This window comes from Glycine max, chromosome 9 (genome assembly GCF_000004515.6).
Source record: "Glycine max cultivar Williams 82 chromosome 9, Glycine_max_v4.0, whole genome shotgun sequence".
NCBI lineage: Eukaryota > Viridiplantae > Streptophyta > Magnoliopsida > Fabales > Fabaceae > Glycine > Glycine max.
The window spans coordinates 6,483,383-6,503,291 of NC_038245.2; the positions used below are offsets into that span (position 1 = coordinate 6,483,383).

Sequence of the window (19,909 nt, forward strand, 5' to 3'; positions counted from 1 at the left end):
TTTTTTTTTGTATTGTCAACATAAAGTATATAAGTGGGAGACAATTCTTATTCTATGAGTTAACTTTTGGAGTTGAGTTAGGTTCGAACTTACATTTTAAGATGATATCAGAGTTTATTTTAAATTTATTAAATAAGTCATCCATCATATTATTCACAAACTAAGTCCTAAAAAATGTTATTAGGTTTGTATTGAAAAAAATCAAATTTCACGGTTAGAGACATTGTTAAGATAAAGTGTATAAGTGAGAGATAATCTTAACTTTTTGAGTTAATTTTTTGAGTTGAGTTAGATCTAAATTCATATTTTATTATTTAATAAATAATTATTTTGAACAGAAAATATAATTCATATTTATTATTTAATTTTATTCAAATCTTAAATACTAAAAAGTTATAATAATAATATGAATTAATTACATAAATCTTTTCTTTATATTAACACTTATTACCCTCAATATCATTCCTTTTTTCAACAGTACTTTGGGCCTCCTCCTGCAAATGACACTAACGTTCTGTTTGATTACTATTTCTGTTATAAAAAAAATGTGTAAATTACCTTCTTGTCCTATTCTTGCAAGTTCCACCAGGTAACCTTATTCTCTTGACCATCTTCTACACTTCGTAACTTTGGCACACTCTTCTCGGGGATGCATTTCCCTTATCTTCTTTCCATGGTAGCAATGGCCACTGCAACGCTTAGTCCTACTGATGTTGATAAGTTCTCCCACCTCAAATCTGTCGTTGTTGCTTTGAGCCAAATTCAGTCCTTACTCTTTCTCTTTTCCAATTTTCTGCATCGCTCATTTGCATCCTCCCAATCTTGAATCTGAACCTCACTTTTTTTAATTCCTTTTTTTTTTGTGTTCAACGCAAGGAAGGAAAAGGGAGACATGAATTTTAAATTCGAAAAAGGTTTCTCCTCTACTGGCGAAGTCAATGTTGCCACCACCGGCAGCACCGCTGACGATGTAGTGATGAAGGGAGGAGTGATGAGCTTGTAGAAAATGTTATTTGTTTTTGTTTAGGGTAATATGAATTCAATTTGCAATGTTACTTTTGGTTGTTTTTTCAATCATTTGTTTAATTGCATTTGTTGAATGGTTACTAATTGATACACTGCAGTGAAGGAAAGCATGTGTATTTGGTTCCTGATTGATTATGGAGACAAATTATAAGTCCTGTCTTTTTTCCCCCCCTAATTTGGCTTTTATTATATTTTGGTTTTTGCCTCTCTTGAAGAAAACACAATAGAGTTTCAACTTGCAAAGTTTTTAGCTTCAACATGGAGAAGATGAGAACATTTTTGGAATCATATTTTATTAAAACTCAAGTGCACGTCACATGGAAGCGGCTCTGTTAACTAATTGGACGAGGTTAACATGACAGGGATGTTTGCAAAGTCCACATTTTAGATTGGTCGACTAAATCCGGTCTATGAATTAAATGAATTTTATTTTCAAGTCTGTATCTGATAGGGAAGCATATAGCAGCAGACAAAGTGCAGGAGGTGCAAGCAGAAGCAGTGGCAGGGAAGCATATAGCAGCAGGAAACAAAGTGCAGGAGGTGCAAATAGAAACGAACAAGAATAACCAAATAGCTGAATTCTGAACATTCTAGAAATCACAAAATGCCAAATTAGTTACATAGAATTCAGTATATATAGGACTATGTAATAACAGCATGAGGCATGAATGAAATTAGCAAATTAGTCTTCTCTCTGCTCTTCTCTGCTCTTCTTCTTCCCCCCTTGTTTCTGGAGGTGCTGGCCTCGAACCCAGCATTATCAGCTTCTATTCGTAACAATTAGTGCTCTCGTTTGTCCTCATGGCCTTCCGCAACCTCGACAAGGCCCTTGCTCGTCTTGACAATGTCATGCACTCTATGAACCTCAACCTGGACCAGCGTTTCGTCCGCCATGCTCCTATGCCTTCCTCCACCATGCCCAAACCCACACCGATTTCTCACCACACCATTTTTGTTCCTGCAAAACCCTGGTTCGCCCCATCACCGTCTGAGGACCCCGCCGGTGCCCTGTTCAAACTCACTCAGACGGGTTCAGTGCTCACTTACCTAAAGGAGTTTGAAGACTTGGCTAATAGAATTATCGGCTTGCCAGCCCCTTTCCTGTTGCCTTGCTTCATCTCAGGTTTGACGCCGAAGATTCGCCACGCAGTCCAGGCCCATCAGCCTATGACTGTCGACCAGGCCGCCGACCTTGCGAAGCTCCAGGAGCAGCAGATGACAGACCTTTGTCTGCCTCCACATCTGTGACCCCCACCCCCTCGTTCCACCACAATTCTGCCTCTTTTGCCATCACCACCATCTCCGCCACCCATGGTGAAACGCTTGACGCCGGAGGAACCCACTTTCCGACGAGAGCATGGGATGTGTTTCACTTGTGATGAACGATACCTTAGAGGGCATTACGGCGCTTCTAAAGCTTCCCTTCTGGTTGCTGAAGATGAAGATTCCAATAGCCTTAATACGGACCCAGTTGACCCGACCTTGGACCTGAAACCCACACCTAACCCAGACCCAAAATTCACACCTGACTCGGACCCAAAACCCACATCCAACCCGGACCCGATCCATTCGGCCCAAATTAGTTTGACCTTCTTCTCGGGTGATTTAGCACCGAGAAATTTGCGCCCCGCCGACCTTATCTCCGGTAATCGAGTGGTCATCCTTGTTGATGGGAGAAGTACCCACACCTTCTTTCAGCCTCAACTATCGATCTCTTTGAGCTTACCTAATCGGACTGCTCCAACACCATTACGCGAGATGTTCCTTCCTCACGAGCACTTTGTGGAACTGCAGGTTCGTCAGAATAAACCTTAGGATCCTGGTATTATTTTTGGAGGCTGTAGTTTGAATGCCCAACACCTTGAGGACAAGGTGTTTTTGATGGGGCAGGGGGTGATAGGGAAGCATATAGCTGCAGACAAAGTGCAAGAGGTGCAAGCAGAAGCAGTGACAGGGAAGCATATAGCAGCAGGAAACAAAGTTCAGGAGGTGCAAACAGAAACGAACAAGAATAACCAAATTGCTGAATTCTGAACATTCTAGAAATCACAAAATGCCAAAATTAGTTACATAGAATTCAGTATATATAGGACTATGTAATAACAGCATGAGGCATGAATGAAATTAGCAAATTACTCTCCTCTCTGCTCTTCTCTGTTCTGCTCTTCTCTGCTCTTCTTCTTCCTCTCCTTATTTCTGGAGGTGCTGGCCTCGAACCCAGCATTATCAGCTTCTGTTCGTAACAGTATCTATGAAGCATGGACACCCAGTCCCTTGCCGTGTCCGGTGTCTGACACGCGTCCGTGTCGGTGTCGGACACTGACACGACTCCTGTATTACGTTCTATATTTTAGACATTACAGATGTCCACATATCCGTATCGTGTCCGTATCGTGTCCGGTGTCCGTGCTTCATAGGTCCGTATCAGTTCCATAAAAAATAATGAATGTCTCAGTATACAAGCTCAATTTATCATGTGAAATAAAAAAACACAAGACAACATCATTCTGAATCTCCTTATCCTTCACTAACGTTCTAAAGGAGGCGCGAGTTAGGGTTTTTTTGATAGTCACTGCTAAGTGAGAGTGAGCAGAGACTGAATTGTGAAACTGAAAAGGCTAAAAATCCCTCTCCTCCTCCCTCGTCAAAACGCACAACACAACATCATTATAGGAGGCTCACGAACTAAGTATGTGAGCTCGCAGATTAAATCCATGGGCCTAATGGACTGGGCCCAAATTTTTCGTATGGTTATACAGATTTTAAAAAAATAGGTTCATTTTTCACACTATCCGCAAACTTGAACCCGTATAAAAAAAATATGTTTGTAATTGACAATTATCATAATAACATCAATAATTATAAAAAATAAATGTTTTTAATAGTCAAATATTAACTCAACTTTCACCAATATTTTATTGAAAATATGAAGAACCTAACTATCAAGATTAAAAATGTAAAATAGATTTAATAATGAACGTACCTAATTATTTAAAATTAACATTTTGATTAAATTAATTAATTACAAAATATTCATGAGTAAAAGATATAATTGCAATACATGTACAAAATTTAATATAATATTAAATTTATATAATTCTTATTGGAAAACATATTTAAAAGTTAACAAAATATTATTGCAATCATTGTAACAAGGGAATATAACTTAGTTGATTGAGTAAAATGTGTGTGTTGTAGATATTTTAGTATTGTGTTCAATTCTTACAAGTAAAAAAATATCATTGTACCAATAATAATAATATTAATACATATAAATTGTTATACAATTTTTATAATTGAAAGTTAATAATATCTATTTTAAAATCAAAAGATGATAGAAAAAATACATATGTAAACATTAACATTTAATATTAATAGGGATCTTCAAGTTTATTTATTTTTAAATTAGTTACTTTAAAAATATTTCACAAACAATAATGATTTTATAAATATATATTTGAATTTAAAATAATTTATAATACTTTTATTTTAATTAATAATTAATGATAGAAATTAAAATAAATAGAACTTCAGAGATTAATCTAAAAAAATTCAAAAATGAATTCACAATATAAAATGTCTCACATAATATTGCAAATTAATTGAATGATATACTAGATGTATGCGCTAGATTGTCCTAGTTGAATTTTTAGGTGTTCGGATCCAATAGAATGTGAATCTAGACATATGCAATATGAATTGTTTGCTTATGTTTTACTTTTGTTTTAGTGTTTTTAAAATTTAAAATATTTTTTTTTTCAAATTCATTGATCCAATCTAAACCAACTTGGTTCTGATTAGGTTGATTTAGGTTAAGTTTAAAAAATAAAATAAAATAAAATATACAAACTTAGTGTAACCAACTTATAGAATTTTGATTGAGTTGGATCATAAATTTTGTATACTCTAACTCAACCCACCATCAAATCCTCATTGGCATATCTAAATCTACATGCCGGGCAATGAGGACAATTATTGGCATAAAGTAATTTTTTTTACTTGAATATATTAAATATTTTTGCTCTTATAAAAAAATAAGTGTTTTCCCCACATGATAATTTTCTTAAAAAGATAACTATAAGAAATAGTACAAGATAAAAGAGAAATAAATCGGTACTAATTTTACATACTTTATCCTTTGAATTTTTATTTATTCCATTTTTTAAATATTCTTTTAATAAATCTTATATTATTTTTCGTTTGAAAAAAAATATTACACTATTTTTTGTTTTCACTGAAAAATATTTCTAGATCATTGCATATTTCCCTCCCATTTGCTCTCCAAGTTCTTGAAACTAGCTAGACTTGCTTATATGGACAAAAGCAAATGTTTTTGGAACCATTTTATCAAGGGAATCATTAGCAGCGATGATGACATTATCAAATGGCATGAGTTGCTTGATTCATCATTAATGTATACTGGAAGCTTTGAAGTGAGACCACTATTCTCATTGTTCTTATCTATGTAGGCTTTTCCCTTGGCACTGTCTAGGCGATCAAGCCTTTTGCTCTTTACCTAAAGGAGGTGATTTATATATGTTAATTAAAAATATTAACAATATAAACTTTTGCAATACATATTAATTATTGATTAAAGTGTATTATAAAAGTTTTTATGGGAACGGAGTGAGCCAAACTCATTCTCGCCTTGTTTTGTTATTCCTATCTCTGTTACAGTTCTAATTTTATTATTTTATAGTATATATAATTTGAATCTTTTTAGTCACTAATATCACCTGACCCATATCTTCCACATGTAATTGATTAATTACTCAATTATATTCCATGATTTGTTGTCTTAGTGCATCTCCCCTAGGAAATGGGGATCTTCCCTTGATCTTCACGCACATGTTCTCAAACTCATCCTCTCTTGCGTGCCCTCTTTTTATTGGCTTTCACCAGTTTTGCTAATTATTATCTTACATAAATACATAAAACAATATGAAAAATGTTAATCAGTATTCTATTAAAAAAGTTGGGGCAAAAAATTGTGTTATGTATGATATTTTTGTATTTTTCTATGATTTCTTCAATGAGTGTTCTCCTTTTTTTTTTATTTCTTAATTAATATTATAAGGATGTTGATCAGGGAGACTCAAATAATATTATGTTGGCTATGGTTCAAGCTTGATCTCGATTATAGTAAAATCTAAGCACGTTTGTAAAAGATACGAATGGATGAGATATTAGAAAGACTTTTCACGTCCAAAATCTTGTGGGGATATCGGTGATATTAAAGAAAGTGTTCCCTTGTAGATATTTGTTAGGGAATGATGTAACCTAACCAAACTGACCAACTAAAAAACGAAACGAAAGTGCTACGTGTCAAACTCTTGCATCATTAAGCAAGGGAACAAGTGTGAAGCCTCCTACAATTTTCTTTTCCCATTTTCTTTGGTTGGTGATGAAAAGATTTTGTGTAAGAAAGATTTTTTTTTTCTTTTCTTTTTTCTTAAAGATAAAAAGCAATCAATCATGAGTCATCATAGTTTGTTTTCATAGGTTGAGAGTTGAGTGTCCTTTTTACTTTTACTTTTTTTAAGCAAAGAAAATACTTCAAATGTTTCTTGTTTAAAGTTTGATCCAAAAAGTCAATAATGGCATTGGCATCTACTTGTTGATGTTTTGGATCCTCCTTTTTATTCCCTTTATTTTCATTTTTTTTAAGGTAAGCAACATCTCTGTGCTTTTACTGTTTCAAGAAATTAATAATCTCAATGCACTCAAGAAAGAAATGAAGGGCAAAATTTATTATAGGTAGCAATGGCATAGAGTAGGTGGAAGTTGACATGAGGATGGGTGGCCATGCGTGAAAGGAACACAAGAGGTAAACCCAGAGGAATTAATTTTCAATGGTGGATGTTGTTTCCCTCAGATCCAAGGAACTTCTCTTCCCATTTTGTACTATTTGTTCTTGTCCTTGTTTTCTTGTTTATTTTTTTTTGTTTTTTAATGACCCCATTTCCCTTGTCTCCTTGTTTGCTAGAGAGAGACAAGGCACGGACTTTGACAATTATTTGGATTTGGGGTGGTTTTTCTTGAATCATCTATTGCCTTCTGTCTCAGGAATTAATCAAAGATTGGTGAGAGAGGGTAGAGAAATTAAAGATTTTAGAACACACCACCTGTTTCCTGTTCACTGTTTTTGATTTAAATAAGAGTCCAAAACAGGTGGATTAAGAAAGGGGTCTAGAGGGTTATTCTAATTATAGTTTATAGCTTCACTGTTTTCAATATAACCTTTGATTTTTTGAATTTTTGATGCCTAAAACTAGTATTGTTACACTGTAGAGGAGATTGTTCTAAGATCTTTTGGTTTCTTGCCGTAGGAGTCTTCTTGGTGGTTATATATATATGCCTATTGAACTTGTCATAGAGAAGAGGGTTGATGAGGTTAGCAGTTGTAGGATTCTAGAGGATAAGGCTATTTTATGCTACAAAGCAAACTAATAAAAACCTATGGAGGAAATAACTTCGACTGTTGCAGTGCCATTCACACTAGAGAATTTAATACAAAAAGAGCCAGCAGTGACAACCCACATGGAGATAACTGGTCTCAAACTCAGGGCAAATACATCACCACCTTTGATATTAAATCCTTCAATTGAAATTGAAAAGCACACAGATATTGGTCCACAACCCCAAATTAAAGCGTCTTCAGAGGGAACGGAGAATCTGGTTGGAGCTGGCCTTGTCTCAGAAATGGTTAGTCAAGGAGACAATAATGGTTTGTATTCTGAAAGTCTAAAGCAGGCAAGAAAAGAGAATGAATCATTGCAAGCTAAGGATTTTCAGTGTGGTGGCAAAATTGGTCCTTGTAGGGAGGAATCTTCTGTTTTGAGGACTAATTGTGAAAGAAATTCACCTATTACCATCAAGGTTGGTGATAACATAATTGATGGAAAGTCCGGTTCGACCAAGCCGCCACGTGCTAGGGAACATGAGAGTGATAATGGAAGTGGACCAGATGAGTCTAATAAGAAAACATTTGCTGTGCCTTGTGCGATGCCAGAGAAGCCAACATGCTTGGAATTGAGTGGTGGTACTAGTACTAATTGTACTACCCCACTTTGGGGTTGTTCATCGGTTTGTGGAAGGAGAGAGGAGATGGAAGATGCTATTGCTGTTAAGCCTCATCTTTTTCAAGTCACTTCAAGGATGGTAAGGGATGATCATGTGAGTGAAAACACAAAATACTCACCAACCCATTTTTTTGGTGTCTATGATGGGCATGGGGGCATTCAGGTATGCCTTAAAATACTTCCTTTCAATTATACAATTTCTTGTATCATTGAAGTTACTTTTCATTCCATTCCATTTCACATAGAGGGTATGATGTTTTCATAGGTTGCCAATTACTGCCGGGAACATCTTCATTCGGTGTTGGTTGATGAGATAGAAGCTGCAGAATCAAGTTTCGATGGAAAGAATGGGAGGGACGGCAACTGGGAGGACCAATGGAAGAAAGCATTCTCCAATTGCTTTCACAAAGTAGATGATGAGGTTGGAGGAGTTGGTGAAGGTAGTGGTGCAAGTGTTGAACCTCTTGCTTCTGAGACTGTTGGCTCCACTGCTGTGGTTGCCATTTTGACTCAAACACACATAATAGTTGCAAATTGTGGAGATTCAAGAGCTGTCTTGTGTCGCGGAAAACAAGCACTGCCTTTGTCTGATGACCACAAAGTAAGGCATTTGTTTCAAGGACTATAATATTACTTACATACAGTTTCTTAAGTGTTTTTAGTATTGATCTTGGAGTTTCAACTTGGTAACTCAGTTCACATGAAGTCAACATTGAATATCGAGGTGAAATTCCAATTTTGATTGGATAACGATACCAAAGCACCTAAAGAACCATAACTAAGTTTTGTCCTTATTTCAATTTGTTTATTGCACTATTAGTTAGAAGTTCAAGCTATCTGATGGAGGAAATTTTTAATTTTATTTCATCTTTTGCAGCCAAATAGAGACGATGAATGGGAAAGGATAGAAGCTGCAGGAGGAAGGGTTATACAATGGAATGGGTACCGAGTTCTAGGTGTTTTGGCAGTGTCAAGATCCATAGGTATGTGTTTATTGTGTTGTTTTTGAGCACCAATTTATACAGGTACAAAAATTTATTTATGATTAATTCTGGCTTATTTGATTTTGCATTTTCCACGACAAAAATTTTCTACAAAAATCTACATAGAATGCAGTGACAGTAAATTTTTTCTCTTGATATAGCATTGTATCTTCATGTAAACATTACCGATGTTGGTATAATATTATCTTTTGATAACAAATCAATTTGTATGTCAGGCTTTTTTTCCTGAAGTTAAATTCACAGAGGGGATGAGAACACTATTTTCTGTTCATTATTGATTCAATGAGCCGTGATTTTAGGATCCAAAAGCGCTCTGATAAATAATAATACTTCAAAAGATTGCTTGACAATTTAAAGAAGTGGAGAGGGCTAGCTCAAGCCAAGCTTTTACTTAATCTAATTTGACTTAAAAATAACATTAGCTTACTTAATTATATTAATTAATAAATTATAAGATTACGTAATTTTTTTTTTCTTTTTTTTACATTAATGGGGGGTAATCCGTTCCCACCATCTTTTATGGAAAGATTGTGAGTGCCTTTTCTTAATACTTATCATCCATTTTATGTATAAGATTCTAGTAATTTTTTCCCCTTAATTTACTTAAGTTTAAATTTGCTTCTTGTTGTTGATTAAAAGGTGATAGGTACTTGAAGCCATGGGTAATTCCAGAGCCAGAAGTGAAGTGTGTCCAAAGAGACAAAAGCGACGAGTGCCTCATTCTAGCCAGTGATGGTTTATGGGATGTCATGACAAACGAAGAAGCCTGCGAAATTGCACGAAAGCGGATCCTTCTTTGGCATAAGAAGAATGGCAACAACTCAGTATCATCAGAACAAGGCCAAGAAGGAGTTGATCCTGCAGCTCAGTATGCTGCAGAGTATCTTTCTAGACTTGCCCTCCAAAGAGGAACCAAAGATAACATCTCTGTCATTGTTATAGACTTGAAGCCTCAGAGAAAAATCAAGAAAAAAGAATAATATAGATACCCATAATCTAGAATAATTGTCAGATATATTTTATTATTTTAGAATAAACTATCAATTTGGTCCCTCGAGCTCTCTCCTAAGTAGCCCTTAAACTAATGAAATTATATAAGTAATCTCTGAAGTATTGAATATTCATCAGTTTAGTCCCTAAACTGATATACTATACTAACATTCAGGGACTAATTTGAAGAATTTTCCGATATTTGGGAGACTATTTAGTATGATTTATGATACTTGAAGGATTACTTGTACCATTTTTACTTTGTGGGTTATTTAGGAGAGAGTGTAATACTTTTAAGGATGATATTGATGGTTTATTCATTACAAGTATTTTTCAGTCCATAACATAATTTATTTATTCTATTAGCCCTTTTTAAACAGGGCTATGTAATGTATGCTAAAATTTCTTGTGCACAGTGATGCCTCTGCTTAAGAAGCGATCGAGGTGTCACTGTTGTGCTGCCCCCATCAGAAAGTTAAATTATTTTTTAATGAATAATGATGTAAAAGTTTCAAGTTGTCTACTCAAGTAATCAAAACAACCACTATTCAATTACATTATTATCTATTTGACTGTATCATAACAACAAAGTACATAATCTTTGACAAAATTTTAGAAGCTGATTTCCTTGGCTCCACTCTGCAAATCCTGGTCATAGGCAACTGGGAATCCTCTTCAAGTAAATGAATACAAATTGAAGTTACATATGAAGTGACAGTTGTAGTTTCCATTTGCCAAGTTGACATAGAATGCCATATCTTTCACTGTTCAGATAGTCCAGAATATTAGTATGGAAAGAAGGTTGAAAACGAGCACATCCCACGTTTACTTGTAGTTTAGGTAATATCTGTGAATGATATTGACTTTAGAAGAGAATTCCAATCTCATAAGTAGCACAATACAAGCTCTAAACACAATTCATTTTAATACAAAATTGGAAATCAGTCATATAATTTCTAAGCACCAAAGCATGAACACCTGTACTTGTTACCAAGGTTTTAAAAAAGAGGTGTGCTGCTAGCAACACACAGTCTAACTAAACACCTATTTTATAATTGGTTAAAATTTATTGAGAACTACAAAAATGTGAAATTTTTTTTGGATCTCTTTAAAAAATGGTCCATGATTGTGATTTAGGCCACAATGTCAGTTTTTGGAGTCTCCAAACTACATTGAAACCACAACTTCAACCGCATTTGTCAGTAATTCTCTGCAATATTAAGGATCTCGACAAAATTGCAACTGCGGCCACAATTTAAAACCTTAGTGCTTACAATTCACACTAATAAATCACTCCCTCAATATATAGAAACAACAATCCTGACAGATCAAGACATTCTGACTCCGTTTAAATAGTAATTTAATTCAAGAATGCCTAGTGAACTTGCACACAGCGCAAATTCGAATGACCTATTATTACCTTTGGGTAAAGTCCAGGATTGGAACAGACTAAGTTCTATATGGTTGCAAGTGTACATCCCGCATTGAAGAAATACGCTGAAAGATCCACATTCAAGTCCTCATAAATGTTGATAAAAGGATGATTCTGAAAATCAAATCATAGATAGACATTGTAAGAACGACTATTTGATCTATTTTACATGGCATACGCATATAGTTAGGATAAATGCATACTATAAGGTCCAGAGCTGACGGTCTATCCCCTGGATTTTCTGTAAACTAAACACAGAAGATTGAATGAGGATCAGAAGCCTCATAAAAATGCAGTGACATAAAATTCATACAGAATAAGTGATTGGTTAATGATTGAAGGTACTAACCTTTTAGATTGGTTTAAAGTTTAAACACAGATGGAGGTTCGTTCCATGAAATTATACAAGATATCTCAAAATTTAAGGCTTCACACACAATTAGATAGACTACATGTTTCGGCTACATACTCATTCTGCTTTTGAATTGTTGACTCATCAAGTATCCCAATCAATTTCAGGATGAGAGAGTAGCGACTATGTGTGCATGTGTGTGTGAGTTTTCATTTTCTTTTGGTGGGCCAAGATTCTTGAGTTATATGATTTAGTTACTGAAGCATACTTAATATTTACCATGCTGAGATAAATGAGCAAAATTCTGGAGAAAAATCATCTGATGGAGCACTGGGAGAAGGTTTTTCCACAATGACTTCAATAAGCTGGAAAATATTTTCCCATCCTTCACGTTGATCCGGTGGTGTATATGGAAACTACCCTGTAGCACACTTGAGTAAAATCAGTCCCAAGCTCCATATATCACTTTTGTAGTTGTAACCATGCAGGTTACCAATGATTCTCTCTGGCTGAAAAATGAGCATGATGAACAAGTTATATTCCATGAAATGGTTAGAGCAAAATGATAAATATACTTGCATTTGTTACTCACAGACATATAGCTGTATGTGCCGACGAAAGTATTTGCTTGACCAGATGTGTTTTCCATGATTACACTTACACCAAAGTCAGTAATCTTTACCTCTCCTCTATGATTTATCAGCAGATTAGAAGGTTTTAAGTCCCTATGGATAATATGTTTTTGATGGTGAAGATGCATTAAACCCTTCAGCACCTAATACATTGTAGTATTAAAACAAGAGTCTAGTTAGGCATGCGGAGAAAAGAATTAAAGGTGCAAGGATGAAGTAAAATATCTTATTCCTCACCTGCTTGCAGATGGCAGCAAGATATGACTCTGGAATTTTTTTAACTTTGCTCAGAAGATCTTCCAAGGACCATCCATCCATTTACTCTAAGATGATTGATATGAAACCATTATGATAGAATCAATGGTAGCAGACAACAACATAAGGACATTGTGCTGATTGATTAATTTTTAGCTCTTGTGCTATCTGCCTGCGGATAGGCTCCTCAATAGTCATTTGAATTTCCTTAATCATGAACAACACATCATAAGATACGAAATAAAAATGTGGAATGGGAGTACATGATTGGATTTCTGTTGCCAACAAACATATCAGATAGGACAAAACTAGATTAAGATAATGATACAGATGCAGAAGAATTTCAAGCTAATAAATTCATATTGTTAAAGTAAACAACCACACAAAAAAAATGAAATTTGAAAACACTAAAAGCAGGAAGAAGAACCAAAATACTAAAGTTATTACCCCAATTACAAGTAAATGTATATATAGTGAATGAAAAAAAGATTTAAATATATTTTTTATCATATAGTTTATCTCAATTTTGATTTTAGTTCTTGTGACACCCTCTACCCCTCACATATATATTAATAAAGGAATAAAAATTCAAATATTAATTAAAAGTATTTTTAAAACATTTTTAAATACAAGCTTTTCAAATGGGTAAAAGGCTCACATTCACTTTCTTCTACATCATATTCAAACTTGTCCAAATAAATAATAAAGTCATCTCGACTCAAAGAAAGTCATATAAGTCTCATACAATTAATATAGAACATATATCCTAATGTCACATCCTATCAGAGCGTGGTGTTCCCGTGTCCTCTAGCATGAGGTTCTTCATAGTCATCCACCTATTCATCTGATCCCCCGAACACAAAGTTCAAGATCATCACAGGATCCAAACACAAACAGCAAACTGGGAGTGAGTTATCACATTGCTAACTACTAGAGAGAAACAACACAACATATAGTAGCCAAATACAATTTACTTAGCATATCTCACATTATTTCATCACTTTGTCATTCATCAATCACACCTTTCAATCATCAATCATTATACACAGGAATCACACACTCCGATCAAGACATAATAACACATCAATTTCATAATAAACAATTAGCAAGCGTATGCGACAGTTATGCTAAGACTCAAACCTATATGCAATGTGGTATCATGTCAGTGAAAAACCACCCTGGGGCGCTTAGGAGTACATAACAAGACACACCACACAATGGGTTTGTCAGGTCACTCTCACTAAGTAAGATCATAGGGAGACCAGTCAGGGTCACGATGTTTTGCGAGAATGCTCCAATCATATGGGATCAACATAGGCTTAAAGGAGCACTCAAACCCGGTGACCCCAAGGCCTACACTCCAAAGAGTCCATCAGGGCCTCTCCCTCCTGATTCAGGTCCAACCCCTAAAATTATTTTAGCACACAGACTCTATCTATGAACTGTACAAAACACACGACTCCTCAATTGTTCTCAAAATAATTTTAACTCGTCGCCCTTTAAGGGTCTTATCATTAACTCGTCGCCCTTAAAGGGACTTACATTAACTCGTCGCCCAAAAAGGGACTTAGCATCAACTCGTCGCCCTAAAAGGGACTTAACATCAACTCGTCGTCCTAAAAGGGACTTAGCATTAACTCGTCGCCCTTGAAGGGACTTATGATCGTGTGCTTGTACAATTCATAGTTCACAACTCAATGCACATATATATCTCAATCATATACATACTCAATTTATCACATACACTTAATCTCAATCAAAATAGTATAATCTCAATTTAACATGTTATCACACCTCATGAATCATGTACACTTTACCTATGAACTATGCAATACACACATCTACTCAATTGTTTTCAAAATCATTTTAACTCGTCGGGTTCCCACAGTGGATCCCATCACAATACTCGTCGCCCTTAAAGGGTCTTACAATTGTGTGATTGCACAGTTCATAGTTCAGAACTCAATACACACATCTCATCTCAATACACATGTATTTCATCATCCATCACATGTTCAATTTATCACATACTCACAGTTTGAATCATCATTTCATAACATCAACATAACAATTTATACAAAAGGTTTCATCACAACATGGGATGTAAAATCCCTGAAATAGTTTCTCACAATTATATCAAAATCAATTAATCAAATTCATGGGTTAAACACAAAGACATCAAGAGCACTCAAGTTTATCAATCAATTCTCATCAGGACATCAATTGGTACATAGAACACAATAATATTATATTTATAATCATAAAGAGAAAATTATAATTCAATAAACATCCCAAAATAAACCCAAATTTAGTTCTCTAAGGATCCCTACACATGTTCATTCTAATCCCCAATTGCGATAAACTCATCCCTTACCTCTGAGCGGACTCACGTGTCTTCAGCCAGCGATAGCAACATCTCTAGCGGTTCCCTGAAATTCTTTCAATTATTCATCCGACTGCTCCGATAGAATTCCCAAACGTCAGAGAGACGGAGAAGAGATTGAAACCTCCACTTGTATTCTCTTCATGCGATTCCTTTTTCTCTCTCCACGAATATTATTTCGCAAATCCCAACGGTGGAAGCGTGTGGAATTGAATTTCGAACAACATATCCAAATTTTATGAAAATCCAACGGCTAACGAAACTGAGATCGTAGTTTTACCAAGACAGTTTTGAGTTTCTACGGGAAATTAAAATGCTACAATGCGAAGGGTTTTCCTCTAAGCTCAGATATGATTTTGAAATTCCCAACGGTGAGAATGTTCGGAATTGGGTTGTGAAATACTTAAATTTCACGACGATCCAACGGTGAACGGATTCAAGATCGTCGTTTTTCTGAGACAGGTTTGGTGGGCTGCGGGAAAAAGAAAGGGTTTTGAGAAGAGTAGGGGAAAAACGAAAATGAGGCCAAAAAGGAAACAGCTGAACATAACTATTTATACCTACGGTACTTAGTCTCTTATTTGCTCTATATTTATATATTTATTTATTTTTTACTAAAAAGTTTTTTAAATTTATTTACGAAAAAATTGAGATGTTACAGTTCTCATATGCTAAAAGTTTGGATTTTGATCCTTATACTTTTATTTAGTTTAGGTTAGGGTCTCTCCTACCAACAATATAGCATCACATGTACCCTTCAAGAGACAACCATCAAAACCAATGTCTAGTAAAGTTATAGGGTCAAAAACCTATAACTTGAATACAATGAAACTAGAGAGCAAAAACCTAAACAAACGAAACTATCTGAACCAAAAATTAAAATTTTAAACCAAATTTATGTTCCTGTGACTTACAATGATTGCATGGAGATTTTTTTTTTAATTCACAAAAACTAAATTAGATTGAAAAATACCTGATTGCTCAATGAAATGGATTTAATGGACAATAGGAATGATTTTACCTTTGAAATTATGATTTAGGTTGACATGCCAGTACAAAAAAAGGAAACTAGGAACGAAACAGAAGATGCAAACTCAAAGCAAGGTGTGTATGCAGCCAGCAAGTATACCTTTAATGCAAAAAACTGATTAGTCCATTTGTGTTGCACCCATTGCACTATAACTCCATTTCCTTTTCCAATCACTTCGATTGTATCAATGTCTGCCAAACTTAACTGGTCATCTTGTGGCCTGATTGGGGGTGGCTGAAAATAGCACAAATATTAAACTTAAATACAAAATTATCAGAAATTCAGCCTTCATGTAGTCTGTTTTCAAAAGTATAGTGACCAAACACAATATTGCTATACAAGAAGACGAGGATTCAAACCTCTTGTACCAGAAACCACAATGGTTGGCTGATACAACTGATTTTAGCTACAAATGTATGGAGATTTAGATCATAATTCATAACAATGCATAGGATAAAGTGTTATTTCTTCACTGTGCTTGTTACAATTCATTAGTTCTCTATTTCTCTCTACCACATCACTCATTTTATCTCGTACCTTTCTTTCTTCTCTTTATATCTCTGTTGTTAAAAATGTTTTACAAAAGTGTTTTTATAAATAGAATTTTTCAAAGCATAAGAGTTTTTCCAATGTAAAACATAGATTTGTACTAGTTTTTACCATGATTGGCAGGTTAATTAACAAACTAATAGAGGCTTAGAAAGAATGAGGCCATGGTACATTCTGTTGATTCTAAAAATTCACACAACACTCTGGTCATTACAAGCACTCACTCAAAGGATCCCCAAGGTGTGCCAAGGAAGAATGGAAAAAAGGTGTGTGGGGAAAGAGGGTCCAACTGATGTGAAAGCATAATACTCATGATTACGAATACAAACATATACACTTCTCTTTCGAGTCTAGACAACACCAAAACAATTTTGTTTTCTACCATAAACCTTGGGAGAACCACACCACTTAAGTGACATATCTTGCAACTGGATCCTAGCAATAGCATCTTAAATGGAATGAAAACGAAATTATAAGTTCATTTATTTAGTAGTTCATGAAGTGGATGATATCTCCTGATTCCTGTACACCATACTTTTTTTATTTGTAGGAATCAAACTCAGGTAGTAAGAGATTTACAACAACTCACTCACGTACAATGTTCGATCAATTCAGTTAAACTCCCTTGGTTCCTACTTCATCAGCTTATCCTCCATTCGTTTATAGAGAAAATGAATGTAAGATAAATAAAACCATAAATTAAATTCATTAACAATTACTATCCCACCCCCTTTCCCTCTCTTTCTAATCCAAATTTTCTAATAAATATCTTACTATAAGGCTGAAACACCAAATAAAACCAGAAATAAAGTCTTTTATTTCCTTTTAAACAAATAGTGCTCCTCTTTGCTTTGGAAACCAGCTGAAAGTAGTCTCAAACTACAGAAAATTCAGCAACCCCTTCTGGTCAAAGAAAGCATTTCATTAGTTTCAAAATACCAAATCCAAAAAAAGAAACAATTTACCAACCCAATTGAATATATACATACTTCAAAATAAGCAACTAAACAAGTGCAAAACATAAACAAGTTAAGAGAAACATGTTACAGCTTCCACTTCAATCTCAGAGACAATTCGAACTCCTTCATTATTGACAAGCAAATCACCAGCCTTAAACGTTCCACTTTCTGGCTCAGACCTGGCAAATACCCATAATTCCAATTATCCAAAAATAAAAATAAACCATACACAAAACAAAACACATTATTCATTCACACAAACAAAAAAGAGAGGCTCAGAACAGGAACTTGGTAAATGAACCACGACCAGATGCAGCTGGAACAGTGAGTTTGAGACCGGAGCTTATGCTCCGTGCTGCTTTCTTCACGATTATGATTATGTGCTCTTATTGGGGTTCTCCAGCTACAAGAGAAAAAAAACTTCATATATAGTAAGATTGTGTATTAATATAATGAAAATATGTGTGGAACTAAGTGTGGTTATATTATATACTATAAAGTATGTGCAAGTATTTTAAGTTGAAAGTGAAAGGTCTATTATACTTTGAAGGATCGTGGTACGAGACTTTTAACTTAAGGAGTAAAGCAACTAAGATTTGAAGTTTGAAGGCGAAGATTGTGTTGACTATTCAGACATTTTATTTACCCGCGTCGCATGCTCTCTCTTTTGTCTTTTTCTTCTCCGCCTTCTTGTGTTATATGTAACATCTCTTTGTTTTAATAAATAAAAGAGTTTTTAGAAATTAAATAAATGAGAGAAAAAAATTTATGTTATTTAAAATAAGGATTTTATAGTATTAGAAAATAAATAGATTAAAATGATGTTTTAGAAAATAAAGAGATATTTTAATTAATTATTTATTTAATTAAAGAGTAAAATAAAGTTTCTTTTTATAAAATAATGACATAAAAAAATAGAGTAAATAATAGGTTCAGGATATCCTATAAATAATAGGTTCAGTTCTTACATACTTACAATATATGTCATTCTTACATATTCTCACCATTGGGAATAGCAAAATAACGTTTGTAGAGTGAGAAAAGTCTCTTGCACGGAGATAATGAAATTGAGGTTTCAATCTTTTCTTTTCTCTAATGCTTGGAATCCTAACATGACAACCAGAGGAAAAACTCGATGAATCTTAGGGAATCGTTAAAGACATCGCTATCATCGTCATGCTACACACGTGAGTCTGCTTAGAGGTAAATGATGAGTTTATCGCAATTGGGGTTTGAGTGAACATGTGTACTAATCCCTAGAGGATAAATTTTGGGTTACTTTGGGTTGTTTTATGAATTTCAATTCTGTTCTTATTCTTTTATTCCTGAATTGACTTTGTTTGACAGACCAATTGATGTCTCGATGCAAAATTATTGTGAAATTGATATGTTCTTGTAGTGTGAAACCCAGAAATTAAGCCTTTTCTAATTAGTGTGAATTGATGAAATTAAGTTAGGAGAGATTTACCATAAGAGGGAGTGAGATATTGATTTTGTATTTTCCCCTTTTCGTGTTTTTTAGGGATTTTTTTATATATAGTTTGGAATTAATATTATAATATGAAATTAGAATAGGCTAACAAAATGACATTCTCGATTATTGTTTTAGTTTTAATATTTAGTATAAGTTTATATATTGTTTCATATTGTTATTCTTTAAAATTGACCAAAGTCTATTAAACTATAAGGTTCTTCAAAAGTTTTAGTGAATCCTTGATGCAGTTTTGTTTGATTATATTTCACTTTGTAAATTCATGATTAGAATATTTGTGTGTTTAGTTATTTATATACTATGTTTGTTTATGTATGTAATACTATTTGTATATTATGAATTATGATTGAGATTGAGTATAAGTGGTAAGTTGAGCATGTGTTAATTTGTAAGATACACGCGGACATGTGATGATGGATTGTGACGTTGAAAGGTGTTAAATTGTGGACATGAGATATGATTGTGAATAAGTATGTGGTTAATACTTGATGTGATATTACTTGTGTTTTGAGTTGTGAATTATACAATAATCTGACTGGTGTTTACCTTGAGAAAAATGTTTATGTGCAAGGTGATAAAAGAAAAATGTAGGGTTCCAAGTTAAGAACCCGAGGTGTTAAATTATAGCGTAATGCGCAAGGTGTTAAAAGGAAAGCGTAAGGTTTCAAGTTAGGAACCTGAGATATTAAATTGTAGCGCAATGTGTGAGGTGTTAAAAGAAAA

General features: G+C 34.3%; 1 protein-coding gene and 1 pseudogene across 4 annotated transcripts; one reads left to right on the plus strand and one right to left on the minus strand.

Annotated features, from left to right (window-relative positions):
* Window positions 1-6,416: 6,416 nt before the first annotated feature.
* On the plus strand, window positions 6,417-10,617 carry LOC100803764 (protein phosphatase 2C 53). Of its 3 annotated transcripts, XM_006586966.4 has the most exons (6): window positions 6,417-6,694; window positions 6,784-6,853; window positions 7,356-8,271; window positions 8,374-8,709; window positions 8,986-9,091; window positions 9,752-10,617. In XM_006586966.4, exons 3-6 carry the CDS (start codon window positions 7,486-7,488, stop codon window positions 10,090-10,092), a joined length of 1,569 nt encoding a protein of 522 aa, XP_006587029.1. In that variant the 5' UTR covers window positions 6,417-6,694; window positions 6,784-6,853; window positions 7,356-7,485; the 3' UTR covers window positions 10,093-10,617. The 3 variants fall into 3 exon arrangements, with proteins under 3 accessions (XP_006587029.1, XP_006587027.1, XP_006587028.1); XM_006586964.4 differs by having other exon boundaries at window positions 6,784-8,271; XM_006586965.3 differs by lacking the exon at window positions 6,417-6,694 and having other exon boundaries at window positions 6,701-6,853.
* LOC100804295 (mitogen-activated protein kinase kinase 2-like) lies at window positions 10,572-18,253 on the minus strand (annotated as a pseudogene). The gene is made up of 9 exons (XR_005886517.1): window positions 18,002-18,253; window positions 17,783-17,873; window positions 16,286-16,420; window positions 12,756-12,980; window positions 12,479-12,661; window positions 12,166-12,395; window positions 11,738-11,782; window positions 11,523-11,648; window positions 10,572-10,949 (listed from the first exon to the last, which is right to left on the minus strand). The product of XR_005886517.1 is annotated as a mitogen-activated protein kinase kinase 2-like (transcript).
* Between the last annotated feature and the right edge of the window lie 1,656 nt (window positions 18,254-19,909).